The 24608-nt window shown below is 40.8% G+C and overlaps 1 protein-coding gene across 1 annotated transcript in view; it reads right to left on the bottom strand.

Annotated features, from left to right (window-relative positions):
- Positions 1–3146: 3146 nt before the first annotated feature.
- The window catches only part of LOC116847826 (lachesin-like), a 222032-nt gene continuing 200570 nt past the window's right edge, over positions 3147–24608 (bottom strand). Inside the window, exons 7-9 of the mRNA XM_032823241.1 lie at positions 18209–18328; positions 17583–17753; positions 3147–5952 (exon numbers count right to left, since the gene is read on the bottom strand). Of these exons, the coding sequence (XP_032679132.1) occupies positions 5699–5952; positions 17583–17753; positions 18209–18328 (545 nt within the window). The 3' untranslated portion in view covers positions 3147–5698. The remainder of the gene's footprint in view (positions 5953–17582; positions 17754–18208; positions 18329–24608) is intronic.

Below are 24608 nucleotides of genomic sequence, written 5' to 3' on the forward strand. Positions count from 1 at the left end.
AATTATTATCAAATCATTTGGTACAATTTACCAAACCATTTAATTACTTCAATTAAATGAAGAATTTGTGTATATTAAATGAAATATTTGTGTTTAAATATAATTAATAAAATATGTTAATTATATTAGCAGATGATTGTGTGGTAATATCATATTTGATACTAATTATCAGATATTGCACTGAAACGTTCAACCAAATGCATCTGTTAACTCTCACAAGATTTTTTCTCAGAGTATGTGTATAGCTTGGCAATATTTTGCAAGCGAGATCGAGTTTTATGCGACATTAAACGACTCTTTGCGGTTTGAGCTTTGAAACTTGCTGGTCACTCGCAAATGCAGCTATCAATGATTTATGAAGCATTGCTTCACAAGCGAATAAAACTATATTCCCGAATTTTACCACAAAGCATGCATAGATATTCCCTCGTCCCGAAATTCCTATCGCGACAGGTTATTTCGAGCGGATATACGTTCAAACGTGCTGCACCGAATTTTAGATCAGAGCTCAAGGTGAAAGTACCAGTTCCCGGTCACGTACCTAATTCTGGACAACCTTATTGTTTTGGTCTTTATATACGACATTTAAATTTTTTTTTGACATGTGCGTATGTTTAATATATATATATATATATATATATATATATATATATATATATATATATATATAATATATTTCGAAAGTTTAAATGTTCGTATTTAAAGACCGATATTCATATTTCGACTTTATATTCGAGATTATCAAATTTAGATGTTTTGTAGATAATAAAATGTATAGTATCTGAAAATGAACTTAAGACAATCTTAAATGTATGACTTAACTATTTTGGTGAAAAACCAAAATCCAAAAACAATAAATGTCCGGGATGAAGTATTTGCTCGAATATCGGTACTTTTACCTCAATATAGGAAACAATAAAACAAGACATTCGCGTTACCTACTGAAAAAATTAAACGTGTGACACAGCTTGCCTGACTATTGTCAGAATGCCGGGAGGAGAGATGTTCTCGTCGCACATAACAAGATTGATAGGCATTTAATAACGAAATTGTCGATAAAGAGTATTTCGTCGCGATTGCTCGCGGCCAATATGTTAATGAGAAAAATTTCAATTACCGTTTCTGCCAATTCTTTTTCTTTTTTTCCATATGCATTAATGATTTTTTCCTTTTTTATCGAAGAATATGTTGATAATGTAAGATTGTACAAAACACATAACCAAGAGAGAAACGTGAGGAAAAATTAAGAATGCTCCGTTCTTTCGTCCATTCACACACGGCTTGGAGATTCGAGCAGAACACGATTCGGAATAGAATTTTCTCGCCTAGGGATACGAGACGTACGTTTCACGTGTCGTGGGATCGTTACGCAAACGAAAGGCTCGCTGCACAGTGAGATCAAATGAAATTTCACGTTTCAAAAGGACTGCAGTTTCGAAATTTCAACCGATTTCGAATCTACTTTGCTTTTTTAATGGAAGCTAATGAAATTTAGAACAGCTTTGTCGAACGAGACTTTCGTCTTTTGCTTTTCTTCTTCTAAATCATACATAAAGCTCGAAACTTAATACTTCAAGAACAATAATTACTACAAAAATTAACAACATAAGAATAATAATTTAGTTTTACTTATTCAGTAATGTCTATTTACTAAAATTCGGTATTACTTTAATCTCGTTTGTTTAGTTAAGATAAGATTCAATGAGCCTGTAACTTTTTTCAAGCCCATAATCAGGGTTTGAAAACTTCATTTCGATATCTGTGCCTCATATTAAATTAGATAAGATATGAAATGAGTTATCTTCCGTTTGATTGAAATAAATTTCTAAATCTAACTTATTTATTTATGATTTAAAAGAAGGGAAACAAAAGACGGACATCTGTCCCGACAAAGTTTTTCTAAACTTCGTAATCTTTTATTAAAAAAAAGGAAAAGACCTGGTTCGAATTTCGGAGTCTTTTTCGAAACATGAAGTTTTATTCGACCGCACTGTGCGGCGCCGCGCTTCTCGATCGTGCGAGATCGGTTGGGTTAGACATCGATAGGGCAATACAGCGACCTAGCTCGATCGATCGCGGATTCGCGCCGTTAATTAAACGATTTCTCACCCTCGGTCGCGCTGGACGCGCTTTCTCCGAGCGCGTCGGCGACTCGACGTGAGCGACGTTCACGTAATTGATTCCGCGTGTAACGTTTCGCCTCGTCTCGCACCGCGAGATGACGTCTCGTGCTCGCGAAAGAGATCGGCGATTTTAATAATTACGTCATCGGGACCGGCTACGTCGGCCGGCGAGATGCGGCCGCTAACGAGATATCTCGTTAAACCGCGGACGGACAATCGCGAGCAGGTGGCCGATGACGACGGAATTTCACGATCTTCGGTCTGCCGTTAACGTTTCGTCGATATTTCGTTAAGCTGTTAATTTACACGGGCGTTAAACGGAAGAGCGGCTACGTTCGGATCGATGCCGCGAAATATGGACAGCTTTTACGCAGAGAACCGCCTCTAGAAACCGATCATCCTCGTGTCACAAAACTGAGAGGCTTCCGTCTCGAACGTAAGTATAATGAAAGTGATACAGTATTTTGTAATAAAGTATTTCGAGAATGTGTATAAGGGCAACGTACGTAACGTTCGGGCTGGGATCTATCGAAAGTAAAGTCTATGACGCACGGTGCGTGTTCTGCTGATAGATTCGTTTCGACCGCGCTGCGTGCTGTCAGGCTGCCAGTGCTGTTGGTTTTTGCATCACACGCGCAACTTGCTTTTTTAATGTTTCTTTTGCTGTTCATTTCATTACTTTTCATTTCGTCTCTCTTTTTTTTATCTGTCACTAACAAGAGAGTTACCACAGCTAATCTTTTGTCAACTTCATTATCATTTTTTCCTTGTATACAAGTGCCCTATTTTAACTGCACACATTTGAGATATTATATTTTAGGTGTGCAAACGGAGAATAACTCTGCGTAAATATATAAATATATTTATGTGTGATATATATACATAAATTATATATATATATATATATATATATATATATATATATCTATATATAACGTAATGTATAAATAATACATAATACTTGTAATATTAAACATAAATATATATATATATATATATATATATATATTTACGTAATTTAAATTAATATATGAAATACAATTTTTTAATAAATTTTATATATATAGAGTCTTTTATACATACTATAAACAGTTATCACTGTGCATCGCTAGTCTCAATAATCGTCATATGGGATACGTCTATCTTTTTGAGTCAGCGCGAAATCGCGTAAGAAAAGTAACGTCGGTTCTAATTTAAAAAACTAACATGCTAGCATGTATGACAGCATGCAGCGTAGAAAATTTCTAGTTTTGTACTTAGCATGCTAGCTAGCATGACATGTCGCATGCATGATTTAGCACGAAAACACGCCTCGTGCCTCTCATGACTTTACTAGGTAAAAGGTAAAAGTGCAAACGCTTAAACATTAATAATATTGCTACCTAATTCTGAACATTTTTATTGTTTTGGTCTTTAGATACGAATATTTAAACTTCCAATATGGAGAATATATACATGCATATATTCTACGTTGAAAGTTTAAATATTTAAAGATTAAAACAATAAGAATGCCCAGAGTTAGGGCAATGTTATTAGTGTTCCAGCGGGTTTGCAGGTAATTAATTACTTTTTTAATTAATTGGAGGCCGTTTAATTGACAATTGGCTTCAATAAATTCAATTGAAGACCGTTCGACTGACGATTGATTTCAACGAATTTAATTAAAGACCGTTCAATTGACAAATGATATGAGTGAAAGGAATTAAAGAACGTTCATTTAATAATTGAACATAGCAAATCTAATTAAAGGCTATTTAATTAACAACTGAACTTAGCAAATTTGATAAAGCAAATAGATATGATCAAATTCAGTCGATTCAATTAAAGATTGTTCGGTTATGATTGATATGACAATTACCTCCCCTCAACGCGACTCCTAGCACTTCTCAATCAATTACTGTGGCATCTTCCACAGTAATCGAACGCTCTTTGACTGAATCGATTGAATTTGCTTACATCAATCGCCAACTAAACGGCCATTAATTGAATTTGCTAGGTTTTAAATAAATTGAGCAATTTTTGACTGCTTTCGCTCATATCAACCGTCAATTGAGCGGTCTTTAATCGAATTCGTTGAAATCAATCGTCAATTAAACATTTGCCAATTGATTTTCGACTCAACTCAGTCGTCAACTAGTTAAATTGAAACATATTTGCTCAAATCAATTATTAAATCGAGGAAAATTTAATTGATATTTTCATGACGCTGGCGTTTAGACATTGTCACTCTTACCTTAAGTATCCATTGAACAAAAGAGTGTAACTCGCTACCTTTACCGTTCGTTACTCATTTGAAAAAATAAGCCGTAGCCCTTATCTTTATTAATAATAATGATCGAGTGGTCAGCAATTTCGTACTCTTCACCAAGTTGTGAAATTTTTCGATATTTGATTCGTTGCTCTACCCATTCTACCCATAAATATATTCTATATCTGTAAAGTACTATTGAGAGTGACGGTTACATTCGTTGCCCTTTTTTATGTGAACGATGTAATCGTGTTGTCGTTGCCAATAAAGAAAAATAACTTCGTTACCGAGTGGTCGCTGAAAAGAGAATGATTAGTATCGGTGTATTATAAGTAAACGCGCGGCCGAGCGTAATATATGAAATCTGTTTGACGATATTCCACTAGGAGCAGCCAAGGCTGCCGCTTTTGTCTCCTTTGAATATAAAAGTCGCCCATATTGGTGGCCTTTGAACGTTCGACCCGACGTCTGGCGCGAGCACCGCTATTTTTACGTGTGACACGCGTTATGTTCCATGTGACTCAATTTAACGTGTCGCTTGTTAATATATGAGCTCTTTCTCTCTTTTTCTTTCTCTCTCTCTCTCTCTCTCTCTCTACGATCTGCCCGTACCTTCGCGTATTATTTCCACGTGGAATTTAATATTAACGTTTGTTGGCGCGCTTTTTAAAACGGAATTTTACAAATGCGTTTCCTTCATCATCAAAATGCGAGCCGGCAGGTGTTTAATTACCGCGCCGGGTTGACGTTGATGGAGACCGCCGCGAATTCCGCATACGTAATTTTAATCCGTCAGTTTATGCGCGGCGCGAATGAAATAAATAAACGGGAACGCGCGAGCGCGCGTGTGTATGGGTGTCTCTAGTTAGAGAAAACCGGACCGCCGTAAGATTGTTACGCGTAATTAAAACCGTGATACATTATATATACACAGAGCGCGCGAGCTATACGTTATGCGCTCGCGCGCTTAATGTCCTCGCGCGATAATCTCTTCTTATGCTTCTTTTTCCGCGTGACGCTCTTTCGCGCGTCCGAACTCTCGACGCGTTCCGTCGTTCGCTGAGCTTGGCGACGTAGGTCGCGTTGCCGCGTCGCGACCAACATCGCGTTCCTCGTCGCGATATCGACGCTGCTGTGGAGAGGTATCGATCGACGCCGCCACGGTGGACATGTCGCGATCGAAGCCGTGATCGCGGAAGACGCCGTGAACGCGACTCGCCGGGACTCCTACTTCCCGCTTGTCTCGCAATCTTCTCCGCAGCCGGGAGAATCAAGCTGTGGCGAGCTAGTGTTCAGGTATAGTCGTGTAGGGCGTGTTACGTTTATCTTACGTCGAAGCGAGCAAGTGGTGCAGCGCGATGCCGATCAGGACGACGCCGAAGGCGGGCGGCGCGCTCTCCCTCGACGTGGTCGACGCCGAATTGTCGTCCGCGTCGAACACCGGCTCCAAGGTCGAGCCCGTTTCTCGCAGGGAGCCTTGATAGACGCGATTCAGTCTGTGATCGCGATCGCCAATCGAGTCGTCCGCGTCGTCCTCCAATCTCCGGTTGCCGATCTTGGAGTGCTCCGGCAGCTCCATGTCTGAAACATAATAAGGGCGGGAAATTTCGTTAATATTCGTGCGGAGGTATATCACAGTTGCTTGCTCGAGACGCATCGAACCTAGCTTAAGCTGCGGCTAAACGCAGACTCTTGCCATTGAACGCGTGCAATGGATTACAATGTACAATAACATCTCCGTGTCTGTTGTTCTACACTGCGTGGGGTACGTCACACAATCTTGCATACCCGCTTCATTGGCACTCTAAAAGATTGCTTCCTTCCGCGACCAGCAGCACCTGGTCATACCTGTTTGACTCGTGAGAATTTCTTTTGGAATTATAGGGTGCAGGTAAGAAGTTTAAGCGCAATGATGCAAAAGAAAAGAAGTTTGCAAGCTAATACTTGCAATCCCATATTTTAAGCTATTATCGAAGGAGTACTTTTCTTCTAAGGAAGTGGATCACCATTAATAACTGTTAATCGGACATTTACCAGATATATTGTTCTAACTCTTTTTCTCCTCTTGAATAAGGAGGAATATGTTTGTTTGGAATGATCTCTTACACGTGATGAGTGATATATGAGATGCGACAATCAAGATTTACACCGCGAATAAAAGACTAAAATTTCTCTAACTTTAAGGATATCGTGCGTTAAGAATTGCGTAGTTTACGTTAATTTATTGTGTCTAATAATGAATTTTGTATTCGCGATATCAAAACGAGTGAGTAAACTATTGCTTAGTAACGACAGATTACTCAGTAGTTCTTAATGCATGTTATAGAAGAGAACCTCTGTAGTGACAATTCATTAAAAGATCACTTAAGAGTGGCCATTACAGTGAATCGGTAGTGAATAATTTTTTCATTATTCGAAGAGACTACGTTTGGCGGGAGACTCACACTTGTGAAGAAATCCGCTAGTGATCGGACAATTCTCCCGGAATCGCCATTATGGATTTTACTTTTGAATCTCTGACACTCGCGAAACGAGTCGCTATTTTCGGAATTAAATGGCGGTCAAACGAACGCGGAATGGGGATTAAAGTGGGCTTTCCCAACAAGTTGCCGAGTCGACGTCGCGGAAAACGGCCCGAGCCGCCGTCGATACTCGCGTTGCCGGCGCAATGAAAGGCGCCAAGCTCGGCGCGCTCCTCGCCGTCGAGAATTCAAGGCACGATCGTCTTGGAACATTATTTCGACCGTGGTCGGCCGGTGCTCGACGATATGCCGTGCGAGTGGATATCATTTTTTTCCGCATGTGCGGAAGCTCCCTCGATGGGGGATCTCGCGCGATACACGCTGCACGCTCGACGTCACCTGACACACACGCGCAGCGAATAAAAGGGCGAAATAAAAATTCTCTCTCGACGAGAGAGCACCGATAAATGCGGTCCATCGCGTGCGAAATGCGCGATAGAAAACTGGATCGGTTCGCTCTCTCGTCTTCCCGTGAAGATTCCTTTTTTGCCTCTGGCAAGATTTATCCGCCGTTTACCATGCTGACGACGACTACGACCATCGACGTCTCATTCTCTCTCTCTCTCTCTTTCTCTCTCTCGTGTTTCTTGGCGAGCTATCGAATATATCTGCGACGCGCGTCTCATTGAAATTCGACGAGCGCGAATCATGAACGGAGTCGATGGGCGATAGCGAGCAACGCGATGTGTTGCGGGAAGCTACGATAATACAGGACTGCCGTTGTCTCTCGCACGTTAGGATCAATCGCTGCAGCTCGTCCCCCTGTTACGAAGTAAACAACGCTAATTTCCGGCAGCGGTTCGATACAGCGCAGCTCAGACATCTATTTCTCTGATTTGCGTCAGGTATTTTATTGAGAGCGGCTGTAATTATGGCCTCTATCAATTATCCTCCGGCCGCGCAGATACGACGTCGCTCCTCCCAGTGCTGTATTAATAGTCGTTACTTGAAACTTGCCTCAGGCGAGGCACTCGGATTTGAATTTAGAGCTAGATGTGAATCTTTTAGCCGGATCGCGATTGCAAATCTACTTTCGCAACACATCGCATATATTATGTGATGTAAGTAAAAACCTCAAATCTAACTCTATATTTGTATCTGAGTATGTCACGGGGAGAAAATAAATTTCAAGTAATGACTATCAATATGGGCTCCAGTGTGATGTTCCTTCTTTTGCCAGAGAGAGAAAGAGAGAGGGGAATCCACATGCTTAATCATGGTAAAATTATAGAGATGCGATTGAAAGTTGACGTTAACATGCCGCGTTATTCGAATGGAATTATATTAGTGCAAGCTGATACGAGTAACGTTAGAATATCTAATTTCTACGGTTGATCACATAGCTCTGACCGGGCTACTAAATACCAAAATTACACGGCTAATTGTCAAGATCGTGTTTCAATGATATTAAATTAGGTGCGCGGTCCTGCTCTCCACCGACCATTGGTACTTACTTATTACAGAGCGTCCGTGGCCTCTCGGAACGAGAGGCAGTTTCTACCCTAATTTTCCTTTCGCTCGGTCACCTCCGCACTCGGCAATATTGCTAACGAATTTAATCCGGATGCGAGATTAATTCTCCATGCGAAAATTCGCTTCACTTTCGGCTCGCGTGCGGCGAAATGCACGACGTTTATTGCGCGCGAATTTGAGTTCTCACACGAGAGAGACAGAGGGAGGGAGAGGGAGAGAGAGAGAGAGAGAGAGAGAGAGAGCAAGTGATAGACAGAGATAGAGATAGATAGTTTAGATAGAGATAGATAGATAGAAGAATCTTTTTGTTGCGGAAAAACGCTTCTTTTCTAATCGCCCTGCTGAGGATTTTTCATGAAATGAGAATCAATCTCGGTGTGGTCGGACAATTTTCGCGAAGTAAAATCCGTCTCGACAAGAGTGTCCGCGACATGCCCTCACGCCGTCCAAGGTATACAGCTGCTGTGAACGAAGAGACAGGTTGCGGTAGACCGGCGGTCGGAAGAACTATAAGAAGAAGTAGAAGTGGAAGAAGAGGGTTGTGCGCGCGTGCGGCAGCCCGTCGAAATAGCAGTTTAGCACTGATAACACTTGGCAGACTTTTATCGATCATGTCTGGCAACAGATGGCTCACCCAATTCCGGGCACCGCGTTTTGTCTGGCCGGCTGATAAACGATAACTAATACGAGACAGGAGTACCGTAGCGGGATGACGGGGAGCAAGAAGAGAGATAACGGCGAGACGGAGGCGGCGTTAGATATTGCTTCACAGTCTTTTAATCGGCGGCCCTTGACGCCCCGACAAGTCCCGGCCATTGTTGCACGGCACTTTTTCGAACACGCGCGATCCCGAGTCGCGCGTCGTCTTTTCACCGTCGTTACATTATTAATTACACTTTTCTTCCGGACGATTTCGTCAGACTCGCAAAATTCACGCGAAAACCGTCGCGGGAAAGAAAGCCGCGAAATAGTTCCTACCGATCGACACGAACGATTCGTCCTTTCGAGTAGTTGTCTCGCGACTGTACCGTCGAGAAGTTCAGTCACACGACAGAAAAGAAGAATCGAGTATAACAATACGTATCTTAAAATGCATCACATACACTAATATTTTATTTATGGAGGATACGAGAGACGGTCCCGTTACATACACATAGAGAGAATTTAGTAAAAATTGCTATAGAGTTTTATAATCGAAAGAAATAGATCAACATATTCTGTAATAATTTTCCTTTCGTTTCACACGTGCTTTTTATATTTTAGGAACCCAGACGCGCTATTAAAAAAAATTGCTATGTTTTTAGCGAAATTTACTATGTTCTTTTAGCAAGATAGATTTGTCACTGACAATCTATATCCGTACTATAAGAAAAATAGCAGAATTAAAAAAAAATTAGAAAAAAATTGGAAAAGAAACTATAATGTTCTTAGTGTACACACTGCAAATCTGAAGGTGTTATTTTTAAACGCATAAACGTTTAATTTGGCTGAAGCTTTTTTTACACGCTTCTTACCGTTTTAAGTAATTTAACACTTAAGAGACGTATAAATTATAATGTAATGGTTTAAACGCATTAAATGACGTAACTTAAAGCGGTAAGAAACATGTAAAAAGAGAGTCAGTCAAAATAACACACTTAGATTTGCAATGTGCATGTATTTAAAAAAAATTTATCTTCTTTCATTTATCAAAGCAAACTGTCGATCGACGTTGTATTTTCGTTATACACCCATATCCAAGAATAATTATTCGAAGTTATTTATTCTAATGCACGTCTGTCGAGTTTGTTCTTTTTTATAAATTATTCACGTCAATGTTCTTTTTCTTTTTTATACAACGATCAATAATATTGTTTTTTGCATAATATTCGCATATTGAAATATACACTCAGTAATATTGTTTTAAACTTTCAATGTACGCTTTGAGGCGAAGTTGAAATTAAGAGAAAGACAATAACATCGGCGCAATGGAAAGAAACAGGTATTAAGAGCGTCAACATCGCTTGCGTATTTCACAATTTCCAAACAGCCGATCTCTTTCTAATCGTGTAAACATTTATATAATATTTCGATTGATATATGTAATTCAAATTATTATCAGGAGTTCTTGAGAGGAATTTATTTCACACAGCAACCGCCTTAAATCGCGACACACTACGTGTTTGAGATACCACTAATGCGATATGAGAGAGTTCGGAGATCTTATCCGTGTCGATATCGTGTGGCAGGAGTCAAGCCGCCAGATTTATAATTTAAAGCGACGCGATCTTCATTCCGGGGTTACGCCTCGCGGATACATCGAGTCGCCATTTATCAAAGTAAATCCATAATCCCGACCGCTCGCGCGCGCGCAATCTGTGACAAGAACATCCCCGGAAGAGCGGCGGAAAAGAGGACACGAAAAAGCGACGCGGTGCAGCTGGGGGATGGAAAGCTCGGATATTGTTTCGCGGACTTTCGGCTCTCGACATGACGCGCCAACATGCCGCCACTGTCCTCCAACATCGATGTAGCCTTTCAGTCCCTCACCTTCCCCTCATACCCTCTCTCTCTCTCTCTCTCTCTCTCTCTCTCTCCCTCTTAGCGCCTTTAAATCTATCGTGCCTTTCCCTCCTCTCCGACTCTGTGTAGGAAATGCGCGCGCGTTCTCTTCACCCTCCTCTCTGCTCGCGCCCAGTTTACACCGGCGGTTTAACAGTTAATCCTTCGAGCTTATCTGATCGCGTGACTTCAACGAGAAGTTCGAGCATGCCGGGATACCATCGTGCACCCTCGCACGCGCCCGCTCTTTACACGACAGCGCGATAAAATTGCCGTCATTAGAGGGTTGCGCGCGAGTGCGAACGCGAGCGCGGGGGTAGTTAACTGGCGAATATCTCGGGCACCGGCTTTCTTCCACTTGTTACGTCTTTTTATACGCGTTACGATGAGCGGGCTGAACGATTGAGATCTTCCCTTACGAAAGCCTTACGACGGAAGTTTTCGCGTACTGTCATTGTCTCGTCATTGTTTCCCTCGACGACACATTGGTGGCGTCGATTCCGAGTATTTGGATGTTTGTCCACCCACCCGAATATTTAAGGGGGAGGGAAATATCCGGGAAATATACAGTTATCAATTTTCAATTATTACTTCTTTTTTATTTCTTAAACCATGCACACATATACACATTTACGAATTAAGTAAAATCAACAACAAAGTTAATGTTTTGAGAAATATTTAGTTCTTAGATGTGTCAAAACATGTTAGAATAATTTTGTATTAGGATATATCAATATATCCAAAAAATATAATCACATCTTCTGAATCTTAAAAGATTTTGTTTTTATATATGCTCTTCTAAAGTAAAAAATACTACATAATATAAACATAATATTCTTAAAATTTTTTTCTACCCAATCTAAGTGTATTTTTACACCGTAAATTGACGAAAAAAATCATATAAAAAACAATAACATAAATAATATAAAAAAAACAATAATATATATATATAAAAAAAACAATTATATATATATATATTATTGTTTTTTTTATATTATTTATGTTATTGTGTTTTTATATGATTTTTTTCGTCAATTTATGGTGTAAAAATATACTTAGATTGGGTAGAAAAAAGTTTTAAGAATATTATGTTTGTAGTATTTTTTTCTTTTTAGAAGGGCATGTATAAAAACAAAATCTTCTTATATATATCTTAATTATATTTATCAAAATCTTATATATATATATATATATATATAATTCCATTAAAAAATAAAAAAAAAAATTTTTATATGAGTCGTATATTTGCGAGTTGCAACTTAGTAGTTGTGAGTTTGGAGGGATACTATCCGAGCATCTGTGTACAAAAATATCTGCGTTGCACCGGCAGCGCTAGACGCGATTAGATTTTTTATCGCGGTTTAGTGAGAGAGGTTTTTCCCTCGCCCTTTCTCTCTCGCGTGTATCTCCCTTCGTTGTCGCATCTCTTTGATGACAACGTCACGCGGAGATATTCTCTCGCACGCGCAGGGGTGCAGAAGCAGATTGCAGCGGCGCGCGTGAATCCGTAATTTTATGCGCGCTTCTCGTCGATAACTCGCCCGGAATTTCACACCGATCGCGCGCGCTGCGCTGTATTTTCGCGATAGTGTGCGCCGTATGCGTGTACGAGACTCGCGACATGCAACACCATAACTGATCTTTTATCGGCGAGATAACTTTTAGCGTAGCGACACTAATTACGCGGCAGGGAATGCCCCTGTCGGGCGTTCGTGTCCATTCTGCTATTTTGATTAGAAATACAACATTTGTGCACGCGCACATAAATAGCGCGCGGGCACATAAACACTGTATATCACGATCTTCATCAATAATCAGAATCGATATCACAGACAGAGACAAAAAGAGAGATGATGCCGTGACATACTCTTCTATTCCAACGTCATTACGGCTATTTAAAATTCGACCGACATCGTATCCCAAATTATAAATCGAGTACAGAGACAGCGAATCGTATTTGTCACGTTTGTTAAGTACATTATATCAATTTTCTATTGTGATGTATAATCTGCGATACGTCGGTGATATTGGTCGAGTCAGACAGATGTCGTTAAACAATGTAGCAGAAATATCATTGCATTCAGCGTTACGACAAAATTGGACTGTCACCGTTCCGCCAAAACGGATTTTCCGTTTTGCAAGGTACGTCACGTGACGAATGGTTTTGGAGATTGGCCGAAACAGACCGCTTAATTTGGGCCGCGCCATTTTTGATAAGCGAGATCTATTCTATTTTCCGCGCGAGATCTCATTTGCTTCGGTTCTTCCACGGTGATTCAATTAACACATCATCCGCGGTGTCGCGTCATCATGAACGGAAAAGTGCGAAAGGAATTTGTTGCGTAAAGTAAGTTGATTACATCGCGCGCCGCGCTATCCGCGAGAAGCGCGCGCAGTTCTCAGCTACACTGGATTTTTCCTCGCGCTATAAAGCGGAAAATTATGTGATGGAATCCGGTAAATAAACTGTGAAAAAATAAGGACGCTCCGGGGAAGTAAGCGGGAAGTTATGGGCGCATTTACGGCTGATGACACCGGCGAGGGCATCGTCGCCCTCGTCGTCGGCGGCTGCTGTTGCTGCCGCGTCACACACCCGCGAAAATGCACCGTTCTCTCTCTTTTTTTCCGTATTTCGGCAGTAAACGGGGCACCTGCATACGCGTCGTAAACGGATCGTAACGTTCAATCAGCGCCAGGAATTATGAGGCAGCACTCGTGACGACTTATTGCGCTCGCGGCAGCGTCATTCGCCGCGTCGTATCGTGCGGGATCGCGCGTCGCCGCTATTGGGATTTTTTAGCCGCTCTAATTATGCGCATTCCAGTTTCCACTTGCTGTTACGTGCGCGACTGGTCGTGATATAAATTTTAAATTTCGAAAAGAATTGGGGTCTCCTCGTGGCGAGACTTTCTAACAGGATTTAAAAATCTCGAGGTCGCGGTTGCTTCTTTCTGGGAAAATGAATCGGAGGTACGTGTTAGTTTTACTGTTTCAAAAACCCGTAAATTCTCAGGCTCGGTATTGAGATATTCGTTACTTGAAACTTGTGGAATACTCAGATTGGAAATTAGAGTCGGATCTGAGTTTTCCAGTTAAATATGATACACGTTATAAATATGATATCATATTCATAATGGTGATTCAATTAATTTCCAACTTTAAAATCAAGTTTAAGAACTGTATTAATCTCTTTAGTGATGATTGAAGATACGTCCGAGTGATACTGTGCGATTCGTCCCGAGTGAGATTCTTTTTTTTTTTAAATAAGCATATTCAAATTTCTTTTCACTTTATTACTATTTGTTTTTTTGAAGAATTTTGAAAAATAGAACACACGAGATATATCTAATTTATATTTGCTATGAGATAAGAGAGAAATATAATAGTTTAAATAAATCAAGAGGAATTTAATATTTTATCACAAAATTACTAGAAATTTGTCTCATGAAATTTTACGCGTTCTTATGAGGCTATTGATGATGAGAGTGGAAAACAGAGTGAGTTTTCCACTCTCATCATCTGAGTTTTTTATGTTGAGTGAGAGTTTTTCTGTCATACACTACTGTAGGAGAGGGTAACGCAGGGGAAAACAAAAGAAAGAGTGAAGCGTAATGGAATATTAATTTTGAAATTTCTTATCGTTTTCATCACATATTGAGCAAAGCAACAACTCATTTTTGCACATATTTTCGTTACGTAAAAGCATTTATAATTTTGTGAAACTAATACAACGCGCGTGTAAACTTTACAGAAAAAATCAATATTTTGTCGGAACAAAATTTTCAAATATCCTCTTAATACATGGGCCTTCGTGGTTATCGATTAACAATTGATAGTTGTTTCTTTTGAAACAAAATTATGATATCCTGTATATACCTCATCGTGTTGTTATCGGCACGGAATGGGACGTGTAAGATACGGTTAATACTACAGAACGACGGCTTAAACGCGGGAAGAATGTTAAAGGTGGGCGAGGAGCTTTCCAAGAGGAGAGCAAGGGAGGAGGGCGGGGCCGTAATCATGTTTTAACCGATATCGTAAAGACATTTTAAAGATTACTGACTCAAGTATTTCATGGACGTACCGGCGCGGTCGGTGGTGGTATTTCGCGGACACACAATGGGGAAGCGAATTCCATAAATATTATACAGAAAGTACAATATTATCTGCGCCGTGAAATAACTTACGGTTACGACGGAGACGTGGCTAAGAAACTGCGGAAATTCCGATCTGTCTCCCGGGCGCCGGTTTCCAATATCTTAAATAGTAAAACTCGAGAGAGAAAGAGAGGAAACTTAATTTTGCGAATACCGATATCTTTGTAGTGTCGGCTGGTGGTGTGCGGTTTCTTCGGAGATAAATTCTTGAGATTACCGAAACGACGAGGCAGCGTTAGAAAGATTACATGCAGCTTATAACGTAAAATATTCCCCTGTTGGATACACTTTGCTGTCTCGCAGTTGCTATACCGGATCGCTCTTTTTTCGTTCTTTGTTGCGCAATCACAGTTGCACCAAGTGGAGCAGCAGAGAGTGCTGATAAAAATTAACAAATACTTCTACTTTCCTCTCTGTACTCTGGACAGTGAACGCTCGGTCGCAAGACGGTTTGTATACTTTTTATTGATAGAAGTTATAGCTCTTCAAGTTGTCATAATTAAGAGCCACTCTACTCTGGCATGCATTCAATTTATTATCTCACATTAGCTTACTTTATAAGATATAAAACTAATCAAACTAATTTATATTTAATTTAAAGATATATTATTTCGAAATAATCATTCTTTTATATTTTTTTACTATATATAGTAAAATTTTTAAATCAAATTTTTGGTATAGTTTGACTTAATGTACAAACGCACGGCAGATGTCGCTACTACAGCTCATCTCTCGCGTGATCATTCACAAATCTTCTTTATATCTCAATAATTATTGCGAATATCACAAAACGGTATAGGACATTTATATTCATCTTAATCTTTTGCCTCCACAAGAGTTTCGAAGGTTGTTCTAGAGCACCCTGTATATACAGAGTGTCCGGTAACTGACCGAGCAACTGCCGTGTACGGGTAGAACGGGTCAAAATAATCATAAAATTTATATACCATTTTGAAATTTTCTCAATACTTATTCCGTAATTAATTAAAATGTACAAACGAATGAGCGCACGAGAAGCGGTAGGACAGGCTCTGTGTGTAAAAGAAATGGTTTACCTCTTAGCAACGATGCGTAAACAGCTGATTTCGAGGCGGAGTAACAAGCGACACGTATACGTTACTCCGCCTTGAAATCAGCTGTTTACTCATCGTTGCTAAGAGATAAGCTATTTCTTTTAAGCTGGTTCTACATTAGTAGCAAATCGCAAAATCGTAAGAAAATTTAACAATCACAGTCGATCGTTCTTCTTAGGACCAAAGAAGAATTGACTGTGATTGGTCAAATTTCTTGCGATCTTGAAACTTACAACTAATGTAGGTCTTACACACAGAGCCTGTCCTGCCGCTTCTCGTGCGCTCATTCGTTTATACATTTTAATTAATTACGAAATAAATATTGAGAAAATTTCAAAGTGGTATATAACTTTTATTGATTATTTTGACCCGTTCTACCCGTACATGGTGGTTGCTCGGTCAGTTACCGGACACCCTGTATAACCCTCTCTCTTCTCCAAATTTATTATTACACCCTATACTGTCACTTCGATTCCTGTCATAACCGATCACTGCGCATGCACATCTGCAGTGGATTTTAATTATGGTAACTTGAAGCGTTGCAATTTCATCCGAGAAAAAGTATGCAAACCGTTTTGCGACTTAGTATACATGCGCACGTCGTAAAGCGCTTTACGTTTCTGTAAAACGACTCTTGATTCTCGCATCCATGCTGTCTAACGGCTTTCTCTCGCGCGACGACGTTTAATTTTATACACAAACCCAGCCGCTCGCTATTCTTGCGGCAACGTGTCGCTACGAGGTGACAAGAAAAATAGCGCCGTGTTGCGTAACGCGCGAGAAGATTGTTGCCGTCGATCGCTGCGGCGGAGATTGCGACGTATTAAATCGCGCGTGTAATGGAAACAGCGGTGTCGCAGTGATACGCCATACTTTCTCGACCGCGGCGCTAAAGTACACGCGTCCCGTACTCAAGGTTGGTTTAGGGCTTTCGTAGAACGTAAAAACACTCTCGCTTTTAAAAGTCCGAACTTACGGCCGTTGTACGTTAAAACGCATTCGCGTCGGGCGGAAGTACAGAATGCAATTTCTACTAAAAAATAGTAGTTAAGTTACATTTAACTTGGAGTATGGTTGAACATTTGTTTCGGAATTTGCAACATTGCGCTGAAAAAGTTAATTATGCAAAAAGCATACATTCTGTTTTACATTAATTAATTTTTAAGTTAATCTAATTTTAACTCTTTTAAAAATTAAGTTAGTTTTTGTAATTTAACTAGGTTAATTTTATAAGTCGTTAACTTTACTCTTGATTTAGTTATCAACTTATCCAACTCTGGCAATAATTGGCCTTTGAGAGGTTAATATATTTCGCGATTAGTTATTCAAAGTAACTCGAATATATCGCTACTTTCCGGAAGCTCCACCACGCACAGTGAGACTTTACGACTCGCGTTTTCACCCTTACTGAGAGGCCGCGCATTACGCTCCCCCAAAAAACTCACCGTAAAGCCGGATGTTCCCCTCGGCGTCGCCGATGGAGTTCTTCGAGATGCATTTGTAACCTCCCAAGTCCTGCTTCTGCAGGTTCATGATCACCAGCCGCATTTGTACGCTGTACACCGACGTCTTCGTCTCGGACATCGCGTACTTGCTGTTGCTGATTATCATCTCGCCTGCGGAAACACGTTCGAAGAAAAGCAATAAGTAAACGCAAAACGTAGTAAGGATCCGGATACACAGAAAAACTCAAGCAATAAGACGTAAGCAGTAAGCAAATTGACCAATGACAGTCGATGATTCTTCTTACGGTTCAAGAATCAGCGACTGTGATTGATCAGTTTGCTTACTGTTTACGTCTTACTGTTTAAGCTTTTCTGTGAGTCCTTAAGACGCAGCTTTATAATCCACGGTACCAGACGTGAGATTGAAAGACGAGAAGCAGAAAGCCTCATTCTTCGACGAGTACCTCTATCGATCGAGATTACTTCTCACGGACGATGAGGAATCTCGATGCACGCGCGTGGAAAGTCTTATTCCGCGAGCTGTTATAAAGTACTCGACGATCGAGTCAACCGATAAGAGGTCTTAATTCCGAGCGAATCGAGCAACAAGAACTACGCTGTATTACCCGACTCTCGAGTCCAGTAATTGATGGCTTTGGGTGACGCCTCCACGTGGCAGACTAACGTGACGTTGGTTCCGGTCGGGGCGCCGACCAGCTGGTTCGGTACCTGGACCATCGGGTGAACTGTAATCCATAACGCAAAGCTTCGATCAGTCACGATGCGACGATCCGCTTTACGCCGCGTTGACAACATTTTGCCATTCGCCGCGTGGGCGGACAGTTTTCCACGAATTAATTTCTCTAATTGATCGCGTGCGCAACGTCACAAAGGACATCTTTTTTTAGGCTCGACCGAAAGCGCGTGTTCTCGCAGGATAGAGAAATAACGTGGTGTATATACACACACACACACATATATATATATATATATATATATATATATATATATATATATATATCATATCACTCGCACAATTCAATCGCCTTACCTCGCCGTTATACTGCGGTCCCTTTGTGCGAGTGCGTCATTAGTGAGTCGCGTGCGGCTCACGCTAATGAAACACGCTGACAGACTGTCATTTGGCGAACAAGCAGAAAGGGAGCTTTCTGTCGTTCTCTCTGTCTCTCGCTCTCTCCCTCGTCCTCGCCCCGCTCCGCCTCCCGTCCCGGCAGCATCGCACTGCCTTTCGTTTCGAGTATCGTAAGCAGCTTTCCGTGAGCTGCTTACGTTTTAACAGGCGACCGCGCCGAGCACTTCTTCTTTCGGCCGAAGCTTCGGCCAACGTTGTGTCGTCACAAAGCGCTTACAGTGCGTTTTACAGCAGCTACTTAACCCTCACGGACGTGAAATTTCGTCCTAGGAATCCCTAGGAAAATCGACTGCCCCGCGTCTTTTTCGGAAATATTCCGCGACAGAGACATTTTTCCCCCATTCTGCCCCGGTCCGATCTCTCGATAACGAAGCTCTCGTCTAATTGCTGATTACGTCGACGTCAAACAAAGCGAGGGGTTGTATCTCCACCGTATAGAAAATTCACCAGTTTCTAGTCAATAATTGGCCAGGAATCCCTATTACCGACTAGTTCCTGGCCAGTTTGGACGACACTTGTCTCACCAGTGACTGGATAGTAAAACTATTTAGTTTCTGATCAGTTTCCGATCAGTTTTTGACGAATTTCTAATCAAACCTTTTTCGCACAAAGTTCTATCAAATAGTTTGCATCATCCGATTCTACACGTTGTGTGAAATATTATATATTATTATTAAAAATAATGTGAAACTAGTATTTCAGAAACTGAAGTCTTTTTTAATCTGGAAACTCATTCATATTGAGATAGTCACAGCTTTATTTTTACTTATTATTTTTTCTTGTCTAATTTCTAGCCAGTAAGTGACCAGAAACATTGAAGAACAATAAAACATTGGCCATATTTTTTGAGTTTTCGCTAAACAGAAACTGTCCAGCATTTATTAACTATTTTTTACTACCCACTTTCAGGGCCTAGTAACTGAAATATTGGCAAGTATTTTACTGACTAGTTTCTGAACAGTTACTGTCTAGTAAATCTTAATCAATAAAATCTGACCAGTTTTTTTGGAAATTTTTTTGCTTGAGTTTGTTCTGGAAAAGGGAAAGGTATATCTGTATTTTAAGTATGATCTTACGGTATTTTTGTAACCCTTCTTACGGCAACCGTGAACGCGTCTTTCGCGAAGCCGCGTCTGCGACTATCATTTTTCCAGCCTCGCTGCTTCAATTTTCTCCTATACAATGTCTCGGGAGATGTATCGTGACATAAAAATAATATCATTTGCATACAAATATGAAATATGTGGATGGGCTATCTGTATTCATGGTGGCGTCTGAAATTTGTCATTACAGTCCCTAACGATTCTGTATCGCCGTCGTTAAAAGATAACGTCCCCTAAGATGGTTCGTAATGTCAGTAATAAAGATCACGTCGGCGATACCGGCCGCGGAATATCGGGTGACGATATTACGTACGTGGTAACAGAAAATTAAGATGATGGCGCCAGATAAACTGGCCGCTTCCTCGGCAACGAGTCTTTGGTCGTCTCTTTATCCCACGCGCCACTTGGGAAATATATGCGCCTCGTCGCCGCGCTTGTGCACACTGAAGATCGCAGCAGCACTGGCAGCAGCAACACCACCAAGACGGCACTTTTATATGAGAAAAGGGAATACACAGAGTGTCGGCCACTAGGATCACCATAAGTCAGGTATATCGACACCTTGGAACAAAAATCCGACTGGTTTCGAACTCCGTACCTCGTACGCGAAAGAGAAATGGCTAGACAGAGGGAGAAAAAGAAGAGAGGGAAAGAAAGAAAAAGAACAGAAGAGAAAGAGAGAGAGAAAGAGAGAGAGTGAGAGAAAGTGAGAAAGAGAGAAAGCGAGAGGGAGAAAGAGAGAGAGAGAGAGAAGTGTTTTATTATGCGAATGACGCCTTCGCCTGGTCCAGAAATACGACCGCGACGTTATTAATATTCGCGCGCGATTGCGAATAATTGGCAATTATGACGCATGTCGGTTGGCGTAAAATGCGGACGCGCGAGAAAGAGAACGCAGCGAATTGTCAAAACGAAACAACATAGCGCGCCGTGCGCCCGTCGTGCGCGCGTTAATTCGAACGCGCGGGCTCTCGACAATTCTGGCCGAACAATTATGTTACCGAATTGAATCACGTTTTCGCCCCTAAGCACAATCGCGCGTTCTATCGCGAGAATTGATTTATGAATCCCTTCTGGCCGCGACCGGGGTATGCATACGTGTGTGTGTGTGTGTGTGAGCGAGAGAGAGAGAGAGAGAGAGAGAGAGAGAGGGGGGGTAGCAGGAGAGAGTTTTAATTGCTTCGATTTACCGGACGTGTCTCGCAAACAGTGTCGCGCGATTTTCCGGCGGTTTTGCGCCGCGAACTTTCGATCCGCTTCGAAAACCAGCGACACTGATTTCGCGCGAACGAGCGGGCGCGCGTATAGTGACGAGTATTCGCGCTGGGAATTCTTCGTGCAGCGTTTAGCACAACGCGCGCGCACGAGAGAGCGACGATAGGACGACGCGTTTGCTCGGATAACAAACAGCGCGAGATCGCTCGACATTACTCCTAATTGTGAACGAGCCCGCGGCTCGAGCTCGGCGAAACGCAAATACGCCGCGACATTTCGGCGTCGGCCACCCCGCCACCGAGCAATTGCGCGGAATGCAAATCGCCGCTGTGCATTTTGCGCGTCGCCAGTTTATCGATAAACAGGCCGAGCCGTACATACATATATCGAGTCGCTTATATTCGCGGGCCTGCTTGCAAATACTCGCACGCCAACGGAGTATACAATTTCCTGCGACGCAGGTGCGACTCGTACTCATTAGATCTTTTAAATCCTGCGATACGCAGGACATCGCAAAACTATCACTGCATACACACACGTGTCCACCTATATTTATCTCTCCAACACATACATATCTTCCCTCTTTCTCTCTCTCTCTCTCTTTCTCTCTCTCTCTCTCTTTCTCTCAAGATAGAAATGGATCAGCATAGAGCTGATTCCGTTGGTTGCCTTGTTATCCAACAAATATAATGACGACAAATGACGTTTTAGTGACGTATTACTGACGTTTCTAACGTGTCAACAATACGTTATTTTACATTATCCTGCTATCTGGATAGCTTTATACCTTAGAAATCGAATGTCTACTTTATTGTTTGACAGGTTTATTTATTTACTTATTATTATAGTTTTCATAATTCTTTTTATTTTTATATATCTGTAGCATTACTATTATTTATTTATTTATATGCTCTTATATATCTTGTCATTTACATCTTAGTATTCGAAATTTCTTTTATGAAAAACATTCAGAGGAACATTTTTTGCTTACTCTTTGTTATGTCCAATCTGATTATATATCTTTGATATTTTGTTTCTTTCTCTCTCTTTCTCTCTCTCTCTCTCTCTCTCGTTTTGTACAAGCTCTCAGCCACACGGTGAGATGATAAATTCTATTCTAATTTACTCAATTACATTCTCTTCGTTTTTCTCAAATTTTTCTTTAATGAAAATTTGATGGACAATCGTCTTCTCAACATTTAATATCCCGAGACACGAGGATCAAATGAATAGTTCGCCGCGGAGTCAAATTCATTTGAGATTTATTGAGGAAATGTCAAATTCATTCGCGACTCACTAAAGATCTGCATTGATGCAATAAATCCAGACGTTCGCAGGATATTCCCAGCTAAGAACACTTTTAGAAATATGGGCCATTTCCATCATGTTTACGGATCTGGTAATGTGGGCAAGTTCACGATGCGGTATCGCCGGTAAATATAGCAACGCCAAAATAAGCTCTTCGAACATCAATCAAATAAAGTTTGCGGATGCGATATCCGCGCCATAGAATGGATGGCCGATCGATCCCTGCGAGCTACCGAAATAGAGTCGACCGCGGAGCGCAATCCGGCTTGCAAATAAGTGCGGCGGCGGGCAATTTCTTTTGCCGCCTCCGCTAATTAAACGAAGCGTGCCTCAAAGCGCTTAATGCGGCCTGTGGCGCGAAATTGCGCGCTCGTCGCGCGCTCATACTCCGCGATCTAATGCGGTGTAACAATTTAATGCACTGTAATAATTTAATGTGGCTGGAATTGCGCAGCGCGCGATTCTCGATAGCGCATCAAATGCCCCCTAGATAGCCACAATTTCCATGTCGATACGCAACAATTAAGTCGACCGCCGTTTCCGAAATAATATTTAGCGTGACAAATTTGCGATAAACTCGGCGGGAAGTTTATCGGCTACAAAACTATCCGCGCTGCAAATCCAAGTATGTTATCTTGGCTGTATGTTATCTTTTTTCGCACGTTTCTCGCCGCTTTAAGCGGTCACTTGGCACGTTTTCAAATAAATTGAATTATAAACTACACATCCTCTCTCAAATGTGGTGAATGACGTGACTTAAGGGGATGCTGAAATCAATAACGAATTTCGAAAATGTCGATAACGTTGAGACGATCGTCACTGATGCAATCGCGCTATCCTTTTTGTATTTATTGTACATACAGAATTTACGTAAATGTGTGTTGCTTTGTTTCAGCGGAAAATCTAACCACGCATGTGTAGAAATCTTTCTGTAAACTTTTCGAATATTCTTAAGCTTCTAAATTCAAATGCAAAGATACAACAATATTCTTCAAAATTTTTCCGTTTGGAGCATTCACACTTTTGATATGTACAAGCTGCCGAACTTTTGGATTATTTTGGACAAATATTACGCTTACTGACAGCTTGAGATTTTGCATTAAAAATTCTTTTCTTGTTTTCGTCGTATTGAGCAATGCTTCTATTTAATTTTGCACGTACTTTAATTGTGTAACAACATTTGTAATTCTGTACAACAAATACGACATAAACTTAGTAAAAAAATGTCAGTATTCTGTTGATAAAACTTTCAGCTTCGGCGTCCCCTTAAAACTGCAGAAAATAAAAGAACAACTTCAGCCGAATTACATGTTTATGCGTTTGAAGATAACACACTTGAAAGTAGAGTGCTTTTGCGCGAAACGATATTTCGATAGACGCGCGATAGGAAAGTTGAGTCATCCAGAAACATCTTTTCATCCGTCGCATTATCTTTGTAACGCGCCTTTTCGAATTCACTGTTCCTCACGAGTCGCGAAAAAATACAAGAACTTCCACACGAGCGAGAGATCGATCGGCAGTTTAAGTGAGACGCGCGATTACAGGCAGACAGTCAGATGAATAATTACAGGTGTGCAGCAACTTTCATCGCGTTTAACTCATCGTAACTTTCGACCATTTTTGGTCGCACTCATTACCGCGAAAAAGGCGCGTTGCCATATGCATAATCCCAACGTCGCGCTTAACCCTTTCGTGCTTCCGGCTTTCCCAGAAGAGATGCGTTTTATATGGAGACGGTTCTACAGGTTTTTGAGGACGCTGATTTTAAATCAACTATCAAAATTGAAATTCAAAGTGGCGGATTCAGGATAGTGATTATGAAATGTTGAAATATCGATATATTCAAAATAAAAGTTTGAATTATGTTTTTTTTTTAATATTAATTATAATTCGGATGTAAAAATTTCGAATCAAGATAATATATTTCGGATAACTAGAAGAGTCAAGAAACGTCTGAGTACATTGTTGCTAGTATGCAAATATATCCGCTAGAGTTGCGAAAAAATGACCGCCGTAGTGTACAATAACATGGGTGAAAACACAAGATCTTTCTAATTGATAAAGCTGTCATGTACTGCTGTCAGACTTTAAATATATAATTAATATTAATTCAATGAATTTTCGACATAATAAAAAGTTATTCTTTACTACCTAAAAGTTGAATTTTTAGCGAAGTTTAAATAACTATATTTCATTGAAAACATAATATTTCAAAGTTTGCGATGGTTTGTGCATGTAGCTTAAACC

Source organism: Odontomachus brunneus, unplaced genomic scaffold (genome assembly GCF_010583005.1).
Source record: "Odontomachus brunneus isolate Ranch 3 - 2012 unplaced genomic scaffold, Obru_v1 Obru_scaffold_083, whole genome shotgun sequence".
NCBI lineage: Eukaryota > Metazoa > Arthropoda > Insecta > Hymenoptera > Formicidae > Odontomachus > Odontomachus brunneus.